A 20,239-nucleotide genomic window follows, 5' to 3' on the forward strand; every position below is an offset into this window, starting at 1 on the left:
TGGTGCATCAGGTTTGCACCCCATACCGAATAGATTGAGCGGGTCGAGCCTCGGTTCTCAACGATACCTATCAAATAAATTGAATGGGTCGAGTCTTAGGTCGGGTCAGAATATAGATCAGGAAAAATACAACTCAGTTTAGAGTCAAATACAAGTGAACAAAGTTTTATTCTCCTTTTATTTTTCTCATTTTTCAAGGGGAAAACATCACAATACCGACACAAAATTAACTGGTCTATATTGAGGTTTAATGATGCATGCATTGATGTCAAAGGCAAAATTAATCTTATCAATATATTAGTATATTTTCTAATCAAATGGGTTTGATGTGGTGGTGGTTGTTCACCTCATCCCTTAACCATGAGGTCAGGGGTTCGATCTCTGCCAATGAGAATGAAGCAAACTCTTTGGCCAACCGTTTACCTCTTTGTGAGAGCACGAGCGGCGAGGGGATTATACACTGTTGTCGACGGTGGACAACCCGGTTTACACAAAAAAAAAATATATATATTAGTATATTTTCTCGAGTTGAAACCTTTGACTGAACGAGTCGACCCAATTCGATCAGGTGTCAACCTTAAATTAAGGGGTCGTATCGGGTGTTCAATTGAGTTATGTGTCAACATTTACGGGTCTGCCTACTTAAAACAGGTCGATTGAGTCAAGTCAAATTTTGACAGGTCTAATAGACACATAATAGCCCCGTCTTTTACTTTAATATTTACAAAAAAATTATTTGTTTAAAAATTATGTCATTAGATTCCTTACAAAAGGCTTTTTTATATGAATATACAAATCACAATATTTAATTCCATATTTTAAGAGATACTAAAGAGATATGTAAGTGTCTCAAAATGTAAAAAAATCATATATAAAAAAACACAGGGATATCTAACAAAACAAATGATATCGTATACAGTAAAAGGCTTCAAAATTTTAGTTTCATTACTAATTGCAAAAGATGAATTGAAAATATTAATTATGAGTTCAATTAAATCAATAGGTCTTGGTATAGACGGGTGGGGCGAACAGACGGGTAAAGACCTCTAATAAAATGGATAGGGGGAACAAGGTGGGGCACCCCCATGTGCATCCAACTTTATGGTAAATGGATATTTTATAAGGGAAAATGGTATCCGTCTATACGTATAGACGGATATTGTCCGTCTATAATGAGAATTTGTGCAATTAAATAGCCACTATCACTATCCAGTGTATCCACCTACTTTGATACAAGATTTTAAACAACCAACCCGTGCAATTTGCACGGGTTCAAAACTAGTTTATATAATTACCGTTCATCTCCGATCCTCCCGTTTCATATACAGATGATGGATGGATGGGTGATAAGTTTAACGGATGATGGATGAGTTGGATAAAGATTTATGTGACGGATAGATGACGAAAGACGGTCCATTCTAACCAAACTCGATCCATTGCCATCCTTAAGTGCATCTTCCTCCCCTGGAAAAATTCTCGGGTTTCCAAATCAATTATGGGTGAAAAATGGAAATTTAAACATAATGTATCTTCTTCCAATAAAAAAATTCGAGCTACATACTTAATTAAGTCATTTTGAAAGAAGTCTTGTAAAGTGAAAATTCATATATTTTTATTTGCAAACAAATATAATTCAAAAAAGGTTGAATGATTATCAATCTAAAGAATTAAAAGAATATCATGAGTATAACTATAAATGTTGAAGATTTTTTTTTGACAACAATAAATGTTGAAGATAATGAAGGGTTGGTCTCTAAAAATTGAATGCTAAAATATCTACCGCTTATTTTTATAATTTGATGCTTGTATAGAGGCAAAAGTATTTCTTTTTTCATGACAAGACCCCCAAATTGCTTTCTCGCATTGGGCCTCCGAAATTGTCAGATCTGGCTTTGTCCAAGGCCAATCTCCAGTGATCACTAATTTCTCTTTATTAATCAATTTTACCTAGTATGCGTTCAATCCCTTGATCTATTTTTTTCCATCTTCCTGCATCCTTCTTGACATTAGCAATCATTTTCCTGTTGTTTTATGGTTGTTCGAGGTGTGAGTTTGTCTTTATCTTATTCTCTTTGTCTCAGTCTACTATGGTTGTCTGCCTTGATCTCGCTTTTATACATGCGACTGTGGAGGTACATGCTTCCCCCTCCTTTCCCCACCTCCCCTGGAAAGTGGTATGTCCTTCAATCTTTAATCTAAGATGAGGTTTGATAATGCTTTGTTGATTATTGGCCGCGTTTAGTTATTTTGGTATTTTGGCCCAATTTAGCCTACCCTCTTCCCATCGCTACTTCCCCCGCTTATTAGATTCATTTATGTTTGTAGGTTGGTTGGTTGGTTGTTGTTGTTGTTCGGTTGATCATGTTTCTCTTTCGTTGCATGCATGTGGATTTTTGATGATCTTGACTTGTAGCAGTCTTCTGGAAGTGTTTTATCATTCCTTGTTGTAGTCATTGTAGGTTTTCCTTGTTGACATATGAAGTCTTTGTTAGCTCATCTCTTGCTATTTTCTTTTAAATGATTGTTGTACTGGTAAATTGTCATTATTTTGCCTGTGAGTCGGTACTCGGGGTGCTAACGAGCCGAGCCGAGCTTGCCCTTGCTCGGCTTGTGCTCAAGAACCAAAACCCGATCTCGAGCTTACCCGAGCTTGAAAAAAATGTGCTCGTTATAACGCTTGCGAGCTTTAACGCGAGCTCGAGCCAAGCTCGAGCCGAAATTGAGCCTATATAAAACTGTTTATTTTCTATTTTTTTTCTTTCGATATTTTCAATAACAAGGTTCAAAATTTATATGTGCTAATATTTGGTAAATCGGCTAGGTATTTGATATGTGATACAAAAATATAATCATGATAAAATATTTTTATAAAATATGAGCAATATCTTATGTAATCACACAAGTTCGAGCCGCTCGCGAGCTTTTCGAGTCGAGCCAGCCTTTGCTCGGCTTGACTCGTTAAGCTCTCGAGTCGAGCCCGAGCCCGAGGCGAGCTTTGACCGAGCCGATCTCGAGTAGCTCGCGAGCTGTCTCGTCTCATTAACACCCCTAGTCGGTACTGAAAGATTATGATGCTTGCCTTTCATTGAGTGAATCGATCGGTATATATGCACAAAAGATTACGATATCCTAGGCTAATTACAAGGATACTCTACTTAATTAAAGGCTACAAAATAGGTAACATAATAATGCAAAATGACATAATATTTACACAATAACAGAATATATACACAATATATTCTAACACTCCCCCACAATCGTATCGTGAGGAAGATGAATGTTGAGACTGGCTCGAAAATCCGTAAATAAGAGCGAAGAAAGTCCTTTTGTGAAAATATCGGATAATTGGGAGCGTGTAGGTACATGATGAACTCTAACGTTTCCGTTCGAAACCTTTTCACAAACAAAATGAATATCGAGCTCAATATGCTTTGTTCGTTGGTGTCGAACAGGGTTGCCACACAAATATATCGTACTAATGTTGTCGCACTAAAAGAGAGTAGCTTTACGAAGAAGATGATGAAGCTCGACTAATAGATTGCGTAACCAACATGATTCGGACACAGAGTTGGCAACGCCGTTGTATTTTGCCTCGGCACTTGAGCGAGAAATGGTTGGTTTGCGTTTAGACGCCCATAAAATGTGCTTTTCACCTAAAAACACACAATATCCACTCGTTGTTCGACGAGTGTTGGGGCAACCAGCTAAATCTGCGTCAGTGTAGGAAGTAAGATCCATAAGAGAGGACATACCTAACCAAAGACTATTGTTTGGGCTAAAAATAGCATAATAAGGAAGGCCCACTTAATGAAATAAAAGGCTATGGGAGGAGTGATAAGGAGGAAAGAAGCCCGTAATTAGGAAAAAGGGGAACGGGCTGAAAGAGGACCACGGGCCCATCAGAGGAGACGTCCGGATTAAGGAAAGACAAGTTAAGGAGAAGTTTGGGAGATCAGGGAGAATTGGGAAAGGCGGCCGAGTTTGGAAAGAGTTCTTATGGAAATTATATTCCCTTTCCATAATCAAAGTAGGACATAACTAGGGTTCTCACCCTATAAATAGCCAGGGAAGCAAATCAAGAAGGACACTCAACAACACATCCACACACATACTTACGCCAAGGCATTAGCATATTCTTATACCCAAATATACATCCGTCCAATATCTTGCATTCCTGATACCTCGTGCCAGCAAGATTAGCATTACGTTACTATGTTAATCGTCCTCCTATTCAAGTATAGTGCGATATTTGGCAGGGTACCGTCCCTCCCGCGGTTGTTCCCACATTGGGTTTTCCGCGTCACCAAATCTTACGTGTCAATTTACATTACGTATTTTATTTCTCTATTTACTTATCAACATACGAACAATCATACAATCAACCAACGAGTAAGACCGCATTGACCCTAATCAACCAATCCGGTAAAAAATACCTAAACAACTATGACATGTCATTCCTTGTATGTATTGAAGTATGCGTTTCATTCATGTGCTCCTCCATAAATTGTGCATGAACAAGCAAACTTGTTGAATAACATATGATATGTCGGGGCGGGTGAAGGTGAGATATTGCTACGCACTTGTAGACTTTGATATAAGGTAGGATCGCGAAACGGAGGACTAGAAGTGGCACTTAGCTTTGGTTTTGTTTCAACGCGTGTACAAGAAGGTTTGCACATTGACATTCCCGCCCGTTCGATAATTTCTGCCGCATACTTTTGTTCAGATAAAAATAAGCCGTTATTGTACCTAGAAACAGCTATGCCGAGAAAATAGCTTAGAGTACCAAGGTCCTCCATTGCAAATTCAGTCCCGAGACGACGCATAATTAACCGGCGAAGCTTTTCACACGATGAAGTTAGTAATATATCATTAACATAAAGAAGTAAACATGCACAATTACCGTCCTTGTCACGGTAAATGGATAGCGAATGATCACATTTGCTATGAGCAAATCCGGTTTTCTCCACAAATAAAGAAAAATGTGTGTACCACGCCCTTGGTGCCTGCTTGAGATCGTAAAGGGACTTAAGAAGAAGGCAGACATGGTTCAGAACTCGCGGATCACGATAGCCAAGAGGTTGGTGCATATACACGGTTTCAGGGAGATTACCATGGAGGAAGGTGTTCTTGACGTCCAATTGTCGAATTGACCAACCATGATATAAAGACAAAGATAAAACCGTGCGTATGGTTTCCGGTTTCACTATCAGACTAAAAGTCTCACCACAATCGATTTCCATCTGGTGCGTTTTGCCATCACCCACAAGGCGAGCTTTGTGTCTCTCAAAAGAACCATCAGAATTAAATTTATGACAGAAGATCCACATAGACCGAATTGCATTCACATTAGTCGGACGTAGCTCTCATGTCTTATTACTAATTAGAGCATTAAACTCGTCATCCATAGCCAATTTCCAATTATTATCTTTAAGGGCAATCATGGGATTGCGGGGTTAAGGCAAGATGGCAACTGTAGAATTGAGATTAAATATTGGTTTAGGTTTACAGATGTCGTGGTGACCCCGTGTGACGGATTTAGAGACCCGTGGAATGGAAATGGAGACTATTTCGGGGCTAGGGAAGTTTGGGCACGAGAGAAAACTGTCTGGTTAGTGAGTGAAGGCTCAGGTATGGCTGTATGAGTGGCTTGCATTGGGCTGTTGGCCAAATGTGGTGTATGGGTAAAGGGTGTGTGTTGTTGGCGAACATGGTGAAGGACATAAGGGGAGACACTTTCCTGAAGAAAATCATAAGAACGAGAGTCAGGGGTGTGCATTTTAGCGAAAAGGAAACATGTTTCGTCAAAAAGAACATGCCGACTCACTATGATTTTATGTGTGTGAAGGTCTAAACACTTTTATCCTCGATGTTGTTCGGTGTTTTGGTAAAATTCTACCAATTAGGGTTAAAGCGGTCTTATTGTTAGGTCTGAATTACGATTATTTGTTTGTTGAATGATAGTTTGAGTGCGTAACGTAAGTAAATAACACAAGCAATTCTTGGTGACGCGGAAAACCCAATTTGGGAAACAGGCGCGGGGGGAGACGGAATCCCACCAAGATTTTCACTATAATTCGAGGGGAAGTACAGTTCGGACGTTTGTGCTTATGGAGGCTAGGGTATTAATCTCGTATTTTTTGATGATCTTCCTTCTTTGTATTGAGGCTCCTTATATAATGGAGCTGGCTCATCTAGGGTTTCTTGCTTTTCCTCCAAGTATCCCTAATTTTACCGGAATAGAACTTTCCTTCTCTAGATATGGTAAGTGATGGAGTTCCCATATACCTCTTCCACACGGATCCAAGGCTCGTGCCTTGCGCCGCATGCTGATGCTGCCACCCTAGCTCCCTGATGCCTTGCGTCCCACACTGCTTCCAGACCCACTACCCTCGATCAGCCCATATCCAGATTTTGGGCCTAAAAGTTTGCCCCCAATTTTCCGCAAAAATCCAACCCTAATTATTTGAGCGGGAAATTAAAGTGTATCGTTGAGTGACTTCTCGCATACTCCTTTTCAATTCACATTTTCAAAACTCCAACCACCTCATCCTATTTAATCTCATCCGTCCCCCCACCTTCTCTCTCATCAATCATTTCACTTCCTCAAAACCCTCAAACTTTCCATCTCCACAAACCCGTCATCTCAACGTCCTTTCACTGTCAGCGCCGCCTCCCTCCGACTTTTCAGGTATTCTCACTTCTCTCTCCCCATTTATCATGGCCAAAACCCAATTTACATCATCTTCGTCCACTACCATTGACCTCGTCGAGTACGACGACTTCCCTTCGCAGGGAGTCCTCAAAAAACCGCATTCTTGTGACTCCCACCTAACCCAAGAGGACATCCCTAGGATCAAAGCCCTGCTTGGCCTAGGTGATGATGTGGTGATCCACATCCCCAAACCTGGTAAGAAGACAGACGCCTTTCGTGTGGGGTGGATCTGCCTGTATACCTACCCTTTCGTCCTTGGCCTTAGATTCCCCTTTCCCTTGATGATCCAAGAGTTCATCCGCCTGAACTCCCTTCCCATGACCCAAATCGCCCCTTATGCAGGGAGGATCCTTCTGTCCTGTAACATTCCGTTTGATGTTATGGGTATTTTGATATTGGATTGGCTCTGGATGATATATTACGGAGCTAGTTGGTAGTGTATGTAGTTAGTGTTGAGAGAGATATAATGGAGTTGATACGATATTGTGAGCCATGTTGCGGAGGTAGGAATAGTTAGCGGAGTTGGTGTTACGAGTTCATGTTTGGGTTGGAGTTTTGTTTAGAGTTCTTAGTCACGTTGTTGTGTCTTGATCGAGTTAGTATGTTTGTTTTTGAGTATGGGTTGAACTTCGGGGACGAAGTTCTTTTTAAGGAGGGAAGACTGTAATACTCCGTATTTATGAGTCTCTGGGTACTCTATCGAGTAGGCCTTACTCTGTCGAGTAAGGGTGAGTTGCGTTTAAAAATAGTTTCTGACGTGTTGGGTACTCGATCGAGTAACTAGGATACTCGATCGAGTAAGAGGGCACTCGATCGAGTACCTTAGCTACTCGATCGAGTAGCCGGTTTACGAGGAGTTAGTTCTCGGGTTTTGTTAATTATGCGATTAAAGTATTTAAGCTTTTCCGTCATTGTTCTTAAACACTTTTCAAAACCTAAATTACTGTCAAGAGAGAAAGCAAATTACGTTATTCACTTTAATCGCATTGTTAGCAAATCCCGGAGTTTGGAAGGTCGGATTTCACCGTTCGTTATACCGTTGAAATCCTTGCGTCGAGGGTAAGACCTATGTACCATTTGTATAGTATTTCCTTTAAGTTGTTTAAACCCTAATATGGGGATTTGGGGGTTTTGTGTAGATTGTGATTTGGTAGTGTTATATGTTTGTATGATAGGACGAGGTTTTGTAGAAGAGGCTTTTTGATACAGCTGTAGAGACCGTCTGATTGTTGTGCTTTCCAGGTAGGATTTCCTACTCAGTATTAGTCCCATAATGAGATGATTGTTGATGTGTTGAGATTTATTGTTTAATTAATATCGTAATTGTATTGTGACGGTTGTGATTGTGATTGTTTGTCTATGGTTCTCGAGATGCGTTCTCGGCTGAGTGGAGTCACTTGCGGGAGTGGCTTCACGCCCTATTTTCGCCCTTCGTGGAACCCGCCACGGAAGGGGATGTGCACATTAATGGACAGGATTATCGCTCAATATGAGGAGCGGGGATTAGGTGGGTACGGCTGCGGTCCCCCACTGGCAGGGCTGGTCCAGTGGACAGTCGGTGATTGAGATTGATGGGACTGGTGTGATTGTGTGTGTGTGACGGTGTAAGCTGCCTGTTTGTCTTATTGTTGATATATATATATATAAGTTGTGTGATTAGTACTGACCCCGGTTGTTGTTTTGTAAAACCTGCGGTGATCCTTTCGGGGATGGTGAGCAGTAATTGAGCAGGTTTGAGTTGAGTACTGGGATAGCTGGGATGTGCCACCGTCTGACGATAGAAGTCTTCCGCTGTAGCTTCGTAGTTTTATAAACTTTACTTTTAGTTTATTATACAGTTGGTTTGAGGACTTGTACCCGTATTTTGGGATTTGGCTTCAGTTGTACTTTTCACTAAAGTTATATCATTTAAAGTTGTTTCGTTATTGTCTTATGAATATCATGCCTCGGGTAACCGAGATGGTGGCATCCTTATACCTGAGTGGTCCTGGTAAGGCACTTGGAGTATGGGGGTGTTACAAATGGTATCAGAGCGACGATCCTGAAACCTGTAACCAATGAATTTAATGAATATAGGGAGTCAATTAAAACGAACCCGGGGTAAAGGTTGTAGGAGCTAATGCAAAGGCTTGGGAGACGTCCTAAAGTCGCGAACTCGCCTTACAATTTTGAACCGGTCACCATGGGATATGAGTCGGGATCGTTATGTGTTTATCTTGTAAATTGTGTACTTATATGGTGATGTGTGGCATGAATCAGTGGATGTATGTATGTGGAGAATGGGGAATGTGTAGAAAAGATGGTGATGATGTGATTTCGTAAGCTATTGATTGAAAGCATGATAGTTGGTTTACAATGTTGTTTTGAATCATAGGAAAAGTATATGAGAATGATGAATGATGTGGTAGAAAAAGGAAGTAGTTCATATGTGATGATATGTGATAAGTAATGATGTTGCAGGATGGATGATTCATAATGTGACATAATAATAACATGTGAATAGAATGTTGTGTTGTATACGTATATTTTGTTTGCATATAGTTGTATGATAAGTTTATATACTTGTCCACGATTGTTCATGTGTATATGTTGTAAGAAGTGTGTAGCTGTAATGGATGAATTGGTTGGAAGAGATTAAGTAAGTAATTCCATAAGAATATGAAATTCATGTGTGTGGAGCATGTTTATGTGGGTAATGGATTGTATAATGTTGCAATGTTAGTAACATGTGAATAGGGGATTTTATGTCGTATATTATGTTATTGTGTACGTAAAGTTATAAAATAAAAGCATGTGGGTAAATCGTGATTGACAAGTTAAATAATCTATGTGCATGATGAATGTTGTTGCTTGACTTTTGAAAATAGTAACATATGATTATGAATACTGGTTTTATGAGTTTTGGACTGGTTTTGTTTGCTTGGTTGTTGTTTAAGCTGTTTGGAAGTAAAAATCAAATAGTTATGTCGTCTAATTACAGCAAAGTTGTCTTTAAACTGTTTTAACTTGAGATGCATAAATGATTTTGATGTGATTCCAATTGGAGGTGATATCTTGTTCTTTTACGATTCTAACGATAGGTCACACGCTCAAAACGACCAAGAAATGAGTGAGTTATGACTGTTTTTCTGGCCCGGACAAAGTGTTGAGAAATGCGTAGGTACTCGATCGAGTAGCCTTGGTACTCGATCGAGTAGGGGAACTCGATCGAGTACGTCAGTTACTCGATCGAGTGGCCCTGGTAATTTGTTTTTCGTGCTTCTGATCTTCACCTACTCGATCGAGTAAGTCACTTACTCGATCGAGTGGCCTGTACTCGATCTAGTGACCCCTGTTTAGGTCATATGCTTATATTTTGACATTCGTTGCATATTGTGTTTAATTCAAAGGTATTATTTTGCTGCTTTATGCACCGTTTTACATGTATGTTGATCTTGATGCGTAAGTTACCCAATCTTATGGTGTAGTGAGTGGCACCTGTGGTGAGTAGGAGTTCGGTGGGAGGACATGAGTTCTATGTGTTGTGATAGATAGTGGAAAAAGAAAAGGGAGATTGGTATGGCTTAATTGAGGCATAGAGCATGTTTTGTGAGACGAGATGAGTGATATGATTGTGTGTTGAGTAATGTAAGAGTAAGTGAATGTGGGCAAAGAGTGATGTAAGTTTAAGGAACGTGAGAATGAAAAGATTTAAAGAAAGGATGTGGATAGTAGCAACCTGAGATGTATAACGAATTATGGAAGGAGATGGTTAGAAATAGTGTTGAGTAAGAATATATGTAATGAAAGGTCGTTTTAGAGGAATTGAGAAGAGTGGTATATAGTGAACTTAATGGAGGCATGTCGCGACGTGGATTTGCAGATAGTGACTGAGTTTGGAAATTTGTGTTATCGAGAGACGAAACTAATGTGTGATTTCCTTGGGCAATTAACGGTAAAAAAAAAAAAATTGATTTCTAGAGATGTAATTGTTTGAACTTTAAATGTTGATTTTTATGGACAAATTAACGACAAGTGTGAGTGAGTGGAGTGATGAGAGGGGACCCATGGTAAGGAAGAGTGAGATAATATCGATAAGAAATAATGGGATTGGAATTTTGGAGCAATGAGAAGGTGATCGGAGCACTAAAAAGTTAGGAAGAAGTAATAAGGAGTTGAGTGGTCAATTGCTTTAGTCGAGTGTAAAAAGAAAAGCATGAGGGGAGTAAAACTAAGAAAATGTTCACCGGAGTTATGTGATATAAAAGTAAGGAATCGTCAAGATGCATGATAATATCATGAGGAATTGAATTAATGATTATACAGAGCTTGGAACAACAAGATTAGTCTTGAGTTTTGAGGAATTAAGGAAAGTAAGAAGTTGGTAGAATATCTGCAGGATATGAGATTTTGGTGGAGAGTTAGATGATGATACAATTAAGGATAATATTGGAAATAATGTTGAGGTAATTTTGTTGATGGATTTGATGCTCGTTATTTGGGATGATAACCAAAGATAGGGAAGAAACGGTGATGTTTAGAGGTGAGTGTAAGAAGTTTGATGTACGAACGGTAGTTGTGTGGAGGTGTTGTCGCTAGTGGTTAAGGTTAATGATAAATAGGAAAGATGGCAATTCTACGAGGTGATTTTGTAGAGATTGAATTGATAGGTATGGTTGTGAGGAAGTATAAGACATAGTCTTAGGAGGCGGTTTCTCATAGTGAGTGTTAGTCAGTATAGTTATGTGTGGCGAAGGTCTTGGTTATGCGAATGGAAGAAGGTGATGAGGGGCATGCGAGTTAAGCTCGGGCGACGGGTAACCTTTGTTGAGTGGTAACTTACGTGATCGGGATTGATTGGTTGGATGTGATTACGGATCTGTGATATATAAATGTTTGTGTGAGGTTTTGACCTCACAAGACGTGGTATGGTGTGATTATCATAAAGTTGTTATTTGAATGTTCTGTAATGCATGTTGAGTACGCTGATCTAATTGAATGATATTCAAAAAGGTAATAATTTGAGTGATCGGCATGATGGCTATACTTGTATGTATTCATGATACATGTCAAACTATGATATGGTAAGAGGATGATATTCACGAGGTTATTATCTGTTTAATTCATAAAATATGTTGTGTTATGATTTAGTAAAGTGGATTTGAGTAAGTTTTTCTTCTCTAAGAAGTTATTCTGAGTCAGTATTTATGGGAGTTGTATGCAGTTGTGATGACTATCGATGTGGTTGTGGTGCCTCAGGTGGTGATCCGGGCACGATATTTAGTGTTTTGATGCGGGTATTTTCGCACTGCGGTGTGGCTGTTGGTGGCGGTGTTGTGATGCCGTCACCGGTTGTGGTGGAGTAGGCGGGATGATTATGATTCGAGTTTTGAAAGTACATACCAGTCATACATAGATTGTTGTTTTGTTTGATGTTGCTTCCTGTGAGTTTCGGTTTGTACGGATAGACGCGATTGTTTTGTTATCGATGTTTCTTACCAGTTAAGTTTTGGAATGAGGGCAGAGTATGATATGAAAGAGAGTTGTATATATTTTCGTTGTTGGCATGTTATAGTGACATTCTGTTGATAGGACACAGTTGTCATAAGTTGTTACGGTACTTTTGACCTTGTTTTTAAAATGAGGCGTTAGACATAGTCATGGTAAGTGACTAGTGGAACATGTGTTATACTAATCTAGAAGGCGCACGTGGTTCATAATCGATTTTGGGACAAAGTGAGTGTAGGGTGTTGGGTATTAGTGTCATGTTAAGTTGTGTATGAGTTTTGCGGTAATGAAGGAAAGAACTTGAGGATCTAGTGTGAGTGTACGTAACGAGTGTGGATCGTGAGTTATGCTTTTGGGAGATAGATGCTTTACATAGAGAGGTATGTTGTTTTGCAGTAATAATGGGGAATTAGTATGGTGTTTTTGCTACTAGTTTTATGGTATAGGTTAGGTGGTGTGCCGAATGAGTTGAGGTATGAGAAATGTTTAAGTAAGAGAGCCTTGGATATATGCATGGCGAGTGTTTAGATTATAGGTGGTTATCTTTGACATGCGGTGGTGATGAGGATAATGAGATGATATAGCTAAGGATTTAGTATTAGTGAGTTACGAGGACATATCATTTGTCTTAAGAGGAGTAGGATGCGATAAAAGAGAGTTTCATGGTGGTGTATGTTGTAATATAATTGGAAGTAGAGTGTTAGCGTAGCGTAAAGGAGGGATTTGTTTTGTGGATGATACTTATAAAAGGCCATGGCCGTGCTTGTAGTAGTGTGATGCTTCGGAGTGTGAGAATATTTTATATAGTGTTGATGATTGGAGGATGATGTTATGAGTCTGAGTAAACTTCGAGGACGAAGTTCCTTTTAAGGGTGGTAGAATGTAACATTCCGTTTGATGTTATGGGTATTTTGATATTGGATTGGCTCTGGATGATATATTACGGAGCTAGTTGGTAGTGTATGGAGTTAGTGTTGAGAGAGATATAATGGAGTTGATACGATATCGTGAGCCATGTTGCGGAGGTAGGAATAGTTAGCGGAGTTAGTGTTACGAGTTCATGTTTGGGTTGGAGTTTTGTTTAGAGTTCTTAGTCACGTTGTTGTGTCTTGATCGAGTTAGTATGTTTGTTTTTGAGTATGGGTTGAACTTCGGGGACGAAGTTCTTTTTAAGGAGGGAAGACTGTAATACTCCGTATTTATGAGTCTCTGGGTACTCTATCGAGTAGGCCTTACTCTGTCGAGTAAGGGTGAGTTGCTTTTTAAAATAGTTTCTAACCTGTTGGGTACTCGATCGAGTAACTAGGATACTCGATCGAGTAAGGGGGCACTCGATCGAGTACCTTAGCTACTCGATCGAGTAGCCGGTTTACGAGGAGTTAGTTCTCGGGTTTTGTTAATTATGCGATTAAAGTATTTAAGCTTTTCCGTCATTGTTCTTAAACACTTTTCAAAACTTAAATTACTGTCAAGAGAGAAAGCAAATTACGTTATTCACTTTAATCGCATTGTTAGCAAATCCCGGAGTTTGGAAGGTCGGATTTCACCGTTCGTTATACCGTTGAAATCCTTGCGTCGAGGGTAAGACCTATGTACCATTTGTATAGTATTTCCTTTAAGTTGTTTAAACCCTAATATGGGGATTTGGGGGTTTTGTGTAGATTGTGATTTGGTAGTGTTATATGTTTGTATGATAGGAGGAGGTTTTGTAGAAGAGGCTTTTTGATACAGCTGTAGAGACTGTCTGATTGTTGTGCTTTCCAGGTAGGATTTCCTACTCAGTATTAGTCCCATAATGAGATGATTGTTGATGTGTTGAGATTTATTGTTTGATTAATATTGTAATTGTATTGTGACGGTTGTGATTGTGATTGTTTGTCTATGGTTCTCGAGATGCGTTCTCGGCTGAGTGGAGTCACTTGCGGGAGTGGCTTCACGCCCTAGTTTCGCCCTTCGTGGAACCCGCCACGGAAGGGGATGTGCACATTAATGGACAGGGTTATCGCTCAATATGAGGAGCGGGGATTGGGTGGGTACGGCTGCGGTCCCCCATGGCGCGGGCGGTCCAGTGGACCGTCGGTGATTGAGATTGATGGGACCGGTGTGATTGTGTGTGTGTGTGACGGTGTAAGTCGCTGTTTGTCTTATTGTTGATATATATATAAGTTGTGTGATTAGTCCGACCCGGTTGTTGTTTTGTAAAACTGCGGTGATCCATTCGGGATGGTGAGCGAATGAGCAGTGTTTGAGTTTGAGTTGAAATCTTTGGATAGCTGGGATGTGCCACCGCCTGACGATAGAAGTCTTCCGCTGTAGCTTCGTAGTTTTAAAAACTTTACTTTTAGTTGATTATACAGTTGGTTTGAGGACTTGTACCCATATTTTGGGATTTGGCTTCAGTTGTACTTTTCACTAAAGTTATATCATTTAAAGTTGTTTCGTTATTGTCTTATGAATATCATGCCTCGGGTAACCGAGATGGTGGCATCCTTATACCTGAGTGGTCCTGGTAAGGCACTTGGAGTATGGGGGTGTTACATGTCCACTGTCGCTTTGAACAAGAGTCTGGACGCCGGGATTGGGTTGCCAGATCTGGCCCATAGGTTTGAGTGCCGATCGTTAGGGAACGGCCAATACACCTTCAGGGCCGTGGAGAAGACTTAAAACTTCCTTCAATCGGCGGCGAAAGGGAAAGATGATGGGTGGTACGAAGATTTCTTCTACGTCAGGCTTGACTCACTCCCCATCCACGCGGATTATCTGTTCGAGCACTGGGTTTTTACCAAGAGTAAGTGTATTTTCATGTCTATTTTTGATTGCCCTTGTCACTCACTGTTCTTACTCTTTGATTTGATGCAGAACTCAAGAATCCTGAGAAATCTGAAGACGAAGAAATCTCTGTTGCCAAGCTCTTCTCTATCCCAGAAGACCGCAGACTGTTTCCCCTCATGCTCTCTGGTTTAGACGGCTCCGCCACTGAAGAAACCATATCCTCTGGTAAATGTTCTCTTCTGGCTTCCAAAAAGCTTCCACATCCATTTGCCCTTTATTCTGACCCTTTGTGTCCTGGTACCTCCATAGGAAGTGCTAGACCCTCTGCTTCTGAGATCCTGATACGTCAAGCCAGGAAAAGAACTGCTGACTCCTTTACCTCGCCTGCCTCTTCAAGAAAGAGATCCACCTCAAGACCTGCTCCAGAACCTATCGAGGTGACCCCGATAACACGTGCCCCTGGGTCCCCTGTCCATGCTGATGACCTACTGCTGCGCCTCCCTGCTGGCTTTGGGGATACTGAACGTGCCAATTATTGGCCTGCATTGGAGAGGCTCCTGACTCCGGCATGCTCCAGGACATTTGATGAGACTGCCCCCCAGGAGATGACTGACCTGGCTGCTGAACACTGCTTCCTGGTGAGTCTACTTTCTACCGTCTTTTCTGTATTCTTTTGCCCATGTGCTTCTCTGATTGGAGATTTTCTATACTGTAGGCTCTTCAATCGTCCCTCTACCTCCGCAAGATGCTGCAAAGGGCCAAGGTTGAGTGCCTGGCTTCTGTTGGGAAGAACAAGGAGCTCACAGCCACCTATGCCAAACTGAGGGAGCAGCTTCACACGGCCAAAAAGGAAAAGGAGGCAGCCAAAGATCAACTTGCGAGGACGCAGGAGGCCAACTGCGTTATGACTTCTGGGCTGACAAAGGCAGAGGCTCGTGCTGAAGAGATGGCGGAGCTGGCCAGGAACGTGGGAGCCTACACTGCCTTTGAGGGAAGGATTGACTGCATCCGTGCTTATATTGAGGGGAGGCACACATCTTGGAACCTGGAGGAGGAGCTAGCTGGGTTTGCCCGTGCCTTTCACAATGGTATGGATCTGGGCGCCCTGTTCCCTCCTGATGCTGAGGCTGCTGATCCGGAGCCTGATTTCACTGCCATGGATATCTCTGGGATTAATGTTGTAGAGGAGATCCTGGCGGAGGAGACTGGTGACGGCGCTACTGTGACCCAGAGGCGATTTAGGTACCTGTAACAGAGAAGGAGATAGAACATGGGGAGCAGAGTACTGGTCAGGATATAACTATTAAGAGGATTAACCTCTCTTAAAATTTTTAAATTATCTGGGGACTTGACCCTGTGTGGCGCAAGTTTGTACTTATATTTCAAAACTCTTTTTATTTTGGTTTGTTTTGCGCCTGCTGGTATACTCTGATGGTGCCTGCTACAGGTAGCAGGCGCCTTAATTCGAAGTAGCGCTGGGCCTAGCTTTTAGGCCCTCCTTTTGTTATACTTGCATTTTTGCCATTGGTTTCTGGAGTTTTGATTCCACATAGATATATCCAGGAGGCTGACCTGGCTCCAGGTGCACAACCCTTGCCCCTGGTGACAGATATTTGCTAAGATATTTTACCCATTACGTAAAATATCTTATCACTAGGATTAGCTGATTAGAGCGTACCTTCATTGATTGTTTCTGACTAACAATGAATGTTGCGTTCCTTGTGGTTCCAGTCGTTTGAAATTTTGTGCATGCACCTATGGCTCTACGTCATAGCTATGGATTTACTGAGATTAACTATAACACCCCCATACTTCAAGTGCCTTACCAGGACCACCCAGGTATAAGGATGCTACCATCTCGGTTACCCGAGGCAATAATAATCAAATAGACAATAACGAAACAACATTTAAATAGGAATACTTTAGCGAAAGGTTACAATCCGAAACCAAAACCAAAATACGAAATATGAATACAAGTTCTCAAAACCAACTGTCTACTAAGTTAACTGAAATGTTCATTAAACTACTAAGCTACAGCGGAAGACTTCTATCATCAGACGGTGGCACATCCCAGCTATCTCAGTAACTCGACTTATATCTGCTCAATAACTGCTCACCATCATCGAATGGATCACCACAGTTTTTAAAACATTAAACGGGGTCAGTACTAATCACACAATTTATATAAACCAACAATACAGTAAAACAAACAGCTCAATCATCACAGATATCCTCCGAACTCCAAACCCAACTCCACAATCCACGACTACACACTAAAGTGTGTAGCCCCGCAGTGGCCATCGCAACAGTCACTCCTCGCCGCTGGGAGGACCGCAGCCGTTCCCACCTAAGCCCCGCTCATCTCCATCGAGCGATAAACCCAAATCCATTAATGTGCACATCCCTTCGTGGCGGGTTCCACGAGAAGCGAATCATGGGCGTGAAGCCACTCCCGCAAGTGACTCTACTAAGCCGGGAGGCCCCCGAAGAACACAGACCAGATGATACAATCAATCACAACTACTATCGAACCAAATCCAAAGAATCGTCACAATACGAGTATGATAATATTCAACAACCACAAAACACCACAACACATTATGGGGACTAATATCGAGTAGGAAAACCTACCGGAAAGCACAACACAATCGGACGATCTCACAAAATGATATCAAAACGCTTCCTCTACGAATCCTCCTCCTAACATACAAACATATAATCACTACCAATCATAAAATACAACAAAACCCCCAAATCCCAACACTAGGGTTTAACCAACTTTAATGAAATACTATAAAAACGGTATATAGATCTTACCCTCGACGCAAGGATTACAACGGTATAAAGAAAGGTAAAATCCGACCTTCCAAGCTCCGGAATTTGCCAACAATGCGATTGATGCGAAGAACGTAGTTTGGTTTCTCTATTTGAAAGTAATTAGGTTTTAAAAGTGTTTAAAGAAAAGTGACGGAAGTCATTATATACTTAATCGCATTATTAACAAAACCCGACAAATCAACCCCCGTAAACCGGCTACTCGATCGAGTAGCTGAGGTACTCGATCGAGTGCCCCCTTACTCGATCGAGTATCTACGTTACTCGATCGAGTACCCAACAACAGTCGAAACTATTTTAAATCGCAACTCACCCTTACTCGACAGAGTAAGGCCTACTCGATAGAGTACCCAGAGACTCATAAATCCGTAGTATTACAGTCTTCCCTCCTTAAAAAGAACTTCGTCCCCGAAGTTCAAACCACAACAAAACAAAGACTCGCACTACAACATCCCCGACTCCACAACCAAAACAAACTCAACATAAAACATGTCACTAACCCAAACTCAACCCGACTCAACGACAACAACCATATCGAGACAACATAAAAAGGGTATAAAAACTCTTAAAAACTCTTTGCGATCATCTCCTACTCCCCTTAAAGAAACAAGGTTACGTCCCCGTAACCATACATACCTGATAAAAAAGGAAAGGGTAACGCTCTCTCATGGCCTCCGCTGCCTCCCATGTAGCTTCCTCAGTCTCGTGGTTAGACCAAAGGATCTTAAGCAAAACTGTCTCACCACTCCTAGTCTTCCTAACCTTCCGGTCAAGAATCTGCTTAGGTACCTCATGATATGATAAGGACTCATCTGGCTCTAAGCTCTCTGCCTCTAACACATGTGACAGTTCACTCACATACTTCCGGAGCTACGATACATGAAACACATTATGCACTCTCTCTAACGCAGCTGGTAAAGCCAGACGATATGCAACCTCTCCAACCCGCTCTAAGATCTCATAAGGCCCGATGAACTTCTGACTTAGCTTGCCCTTCTTCCCAAATCTCATAACCCCACGCATAGGAGACACTTTCAGAAGAACCTTATCCCCAACCCGAAACTCTATATCCCTGATGTAGATCTGCGCATAACTCTTTTGCCTATCCCGAGCCGCTCTCATCCATTCCCTGATCATCTTAATCTGTTCAACCATCTCATGTACCATCTTTGGTCCTAGAACCATTTGCCTCAAGATCATCGTCCCAACAAATCGGACTCCTGCATCTCCTCCCATATAAAGCCTCAAACGGTGCCATGCCAATACTAGTGTGATAACTGTTGTTGTAATAAAACTCTATCAAATCCAACCTCTGTTCTTAGCTACCACCAAAGTCCATCACACAAGCTCGTAACATATCCTCAAGAGTTTTGATTGTTCTCTCAGTCTGACCGTCTGTCGCAGGATGAAATGCTGTACTCGTCTTCAAAGTTGTTCCCAAAGATTCCTGCAACTCTATCCAAAACCTTGAGATAAGTCTCGCATCTCTGTCAGACACTATGTCCTTAGGGACTCCATGTAACTTTATCACATTCTTTCGATAAGCCATAGCTAATTGTGCTTTAGTCCTTGTATCTTTCATTGGCACAAAGGGAGCTGACTTGGTCAGTCGATCCACTATTACCCATATCATGTTGTTACCCTGTTGACTCTTTGGCAAACCCACGATAAAATCCATAGAAATGGATTCCCACTTCCACTCAGGTACCTCTAAAGACTGAATCTTACCTTGTGGTCGTCGCTGTTCCCCTTTAACTCTCTGGCGTGTCAAACAACGGGCCACAAACTCAGCTGTTTCTTTCTTCATCCCAGGCCACCAAAACGTGTTCTTCAAGTCCTTGTACAGTTTGTCACCACCTAGATGTACTGAATATGGTGTACAATGTGCCTCTGTCATGATAGTCTTTTTCAGCTCCTCATCATTAGGGACACACCACCTACCAACGAACCTCAAACTACCATATGTATGAATAGAGAATCGAGACACTGTCCCTTTCTCTACTCCAGCTCTCCACTCAACCATCTTAGGATCTAAAGCCTATTTACCTCGAATATCATCATAAAGATCAGGCTGTACTGTCAAATCTCCCATAGCATCCCCTCTCTGCATCATATGTATCCCAAACTTCCCCACCTCATCTCTCAACCTCATCAAAGATAGAGCTGTACACAGGGAGTGTACACTCTTCCTACTCAAAGCATCTGCAACAACATTGGCTTTCACTTCATGGTAGATAATATCCATGTCATAATCGCCAATCAGCTCCATCCACCTCCTCTGTCTCATGTTCAACTCCTTTTGAGTGAAGATGTACTTGAGACTCTTCTGATCCGAAAATACCTTAAAGGTCGCCCCATAAAGGTAATGTCTCCAAATCTTGAGAGCAAACACCACTGCACCTAACTCTAGATCATGTGTAGGGTAGTTCT

General features: G+C 41.3%; 1 protein-coding gene across 2 annotated transcripts; it reads left to right on the forward strand.

Moving 5' to 3' along the window:
- The first annotated feature begins 1,832 nt into the window (after window positions 1-1,832).
- On the forward strand, window positions 1,833-16,498 carry LOC141633344 (uncharacterized). 2 transcript variants are annotated; one of them, XM_074445830.1, is made up of 7 exons: window positions 1,833-1,950; window positions 2,082-2,174; window positions 8,436-14,329; window positions 14,445-14,990; window positions 15,062-15,199; window positions 15,284-15,612; window positions 15,690-16,498. In XM_074445830.1, exons 5-7 carry the CDS (start codon window positions 15,151-15,153, stop codon window positions 16,224-16,226), a joined length of 915 nt encoding a protein of 304 aa, XP_074301931.1. In that variant the 5' UTR covers window positions 1,833-1,950; window positions 2,082-2,174; window positions 8,436-14,329; window positions 14,445-14,990; window positions 15,062-15,150; the 3' UTR covers window positions 16,227-16,498. The 2 variants fall into 2 exon arrangements, with proteins under 2 accessions (XP_074301931.1, XP_074301932.1); XM_074445831.1 differs by lacking the exons at window positions 1,833-1,950; window positions 2,082-2,174; window positions 8,436-14,329 and having other exon boundaries at window positions 14,482-15,199.
- The last annotated feature ends 3,741 nt before the right edge of the window (window positions 16,499-20,239 follow it).

The sequence above is a fragment of the Silene latifolia genome, chromosome Y (assembly GCF_048544455.1).
Source record: "Silene latifolia isolate original U9 population chromosome Y, ASM4854445v1, whole genome shotgun sequence".
Classification (NCBI taxonomy): domain Eukaryota; kingdom Viridiplantae; phylum Streptophyta; class Magnoliopsida; order Caryophyllales; family Caryophyllaceae; genus Silene; species Silene latifolia.

Coding starts and splice junctions, on each gene's coding strand:
- LOC141633344 (XM_074445830.1), top strand. CDS start 15,151: ATGCTCTCTGGTTTAGACGGCTCCGCCACTGAAGAAACCATATCCTCT. Junction 15,200..15,283: donor TGAAGAAACCATATCCTCTG/GTAAATGTTCTC, acceptor GTACCTCCATAG/GAAGTGCTAGACCCTCTGCT. Junction 15,613..15,689: donor CTGCTGAACACTGCTTCCTG/GTGAGTCTACTT, acceptor TCTATACTGTAG/GCTCTTCAATCGTCCCTCTA.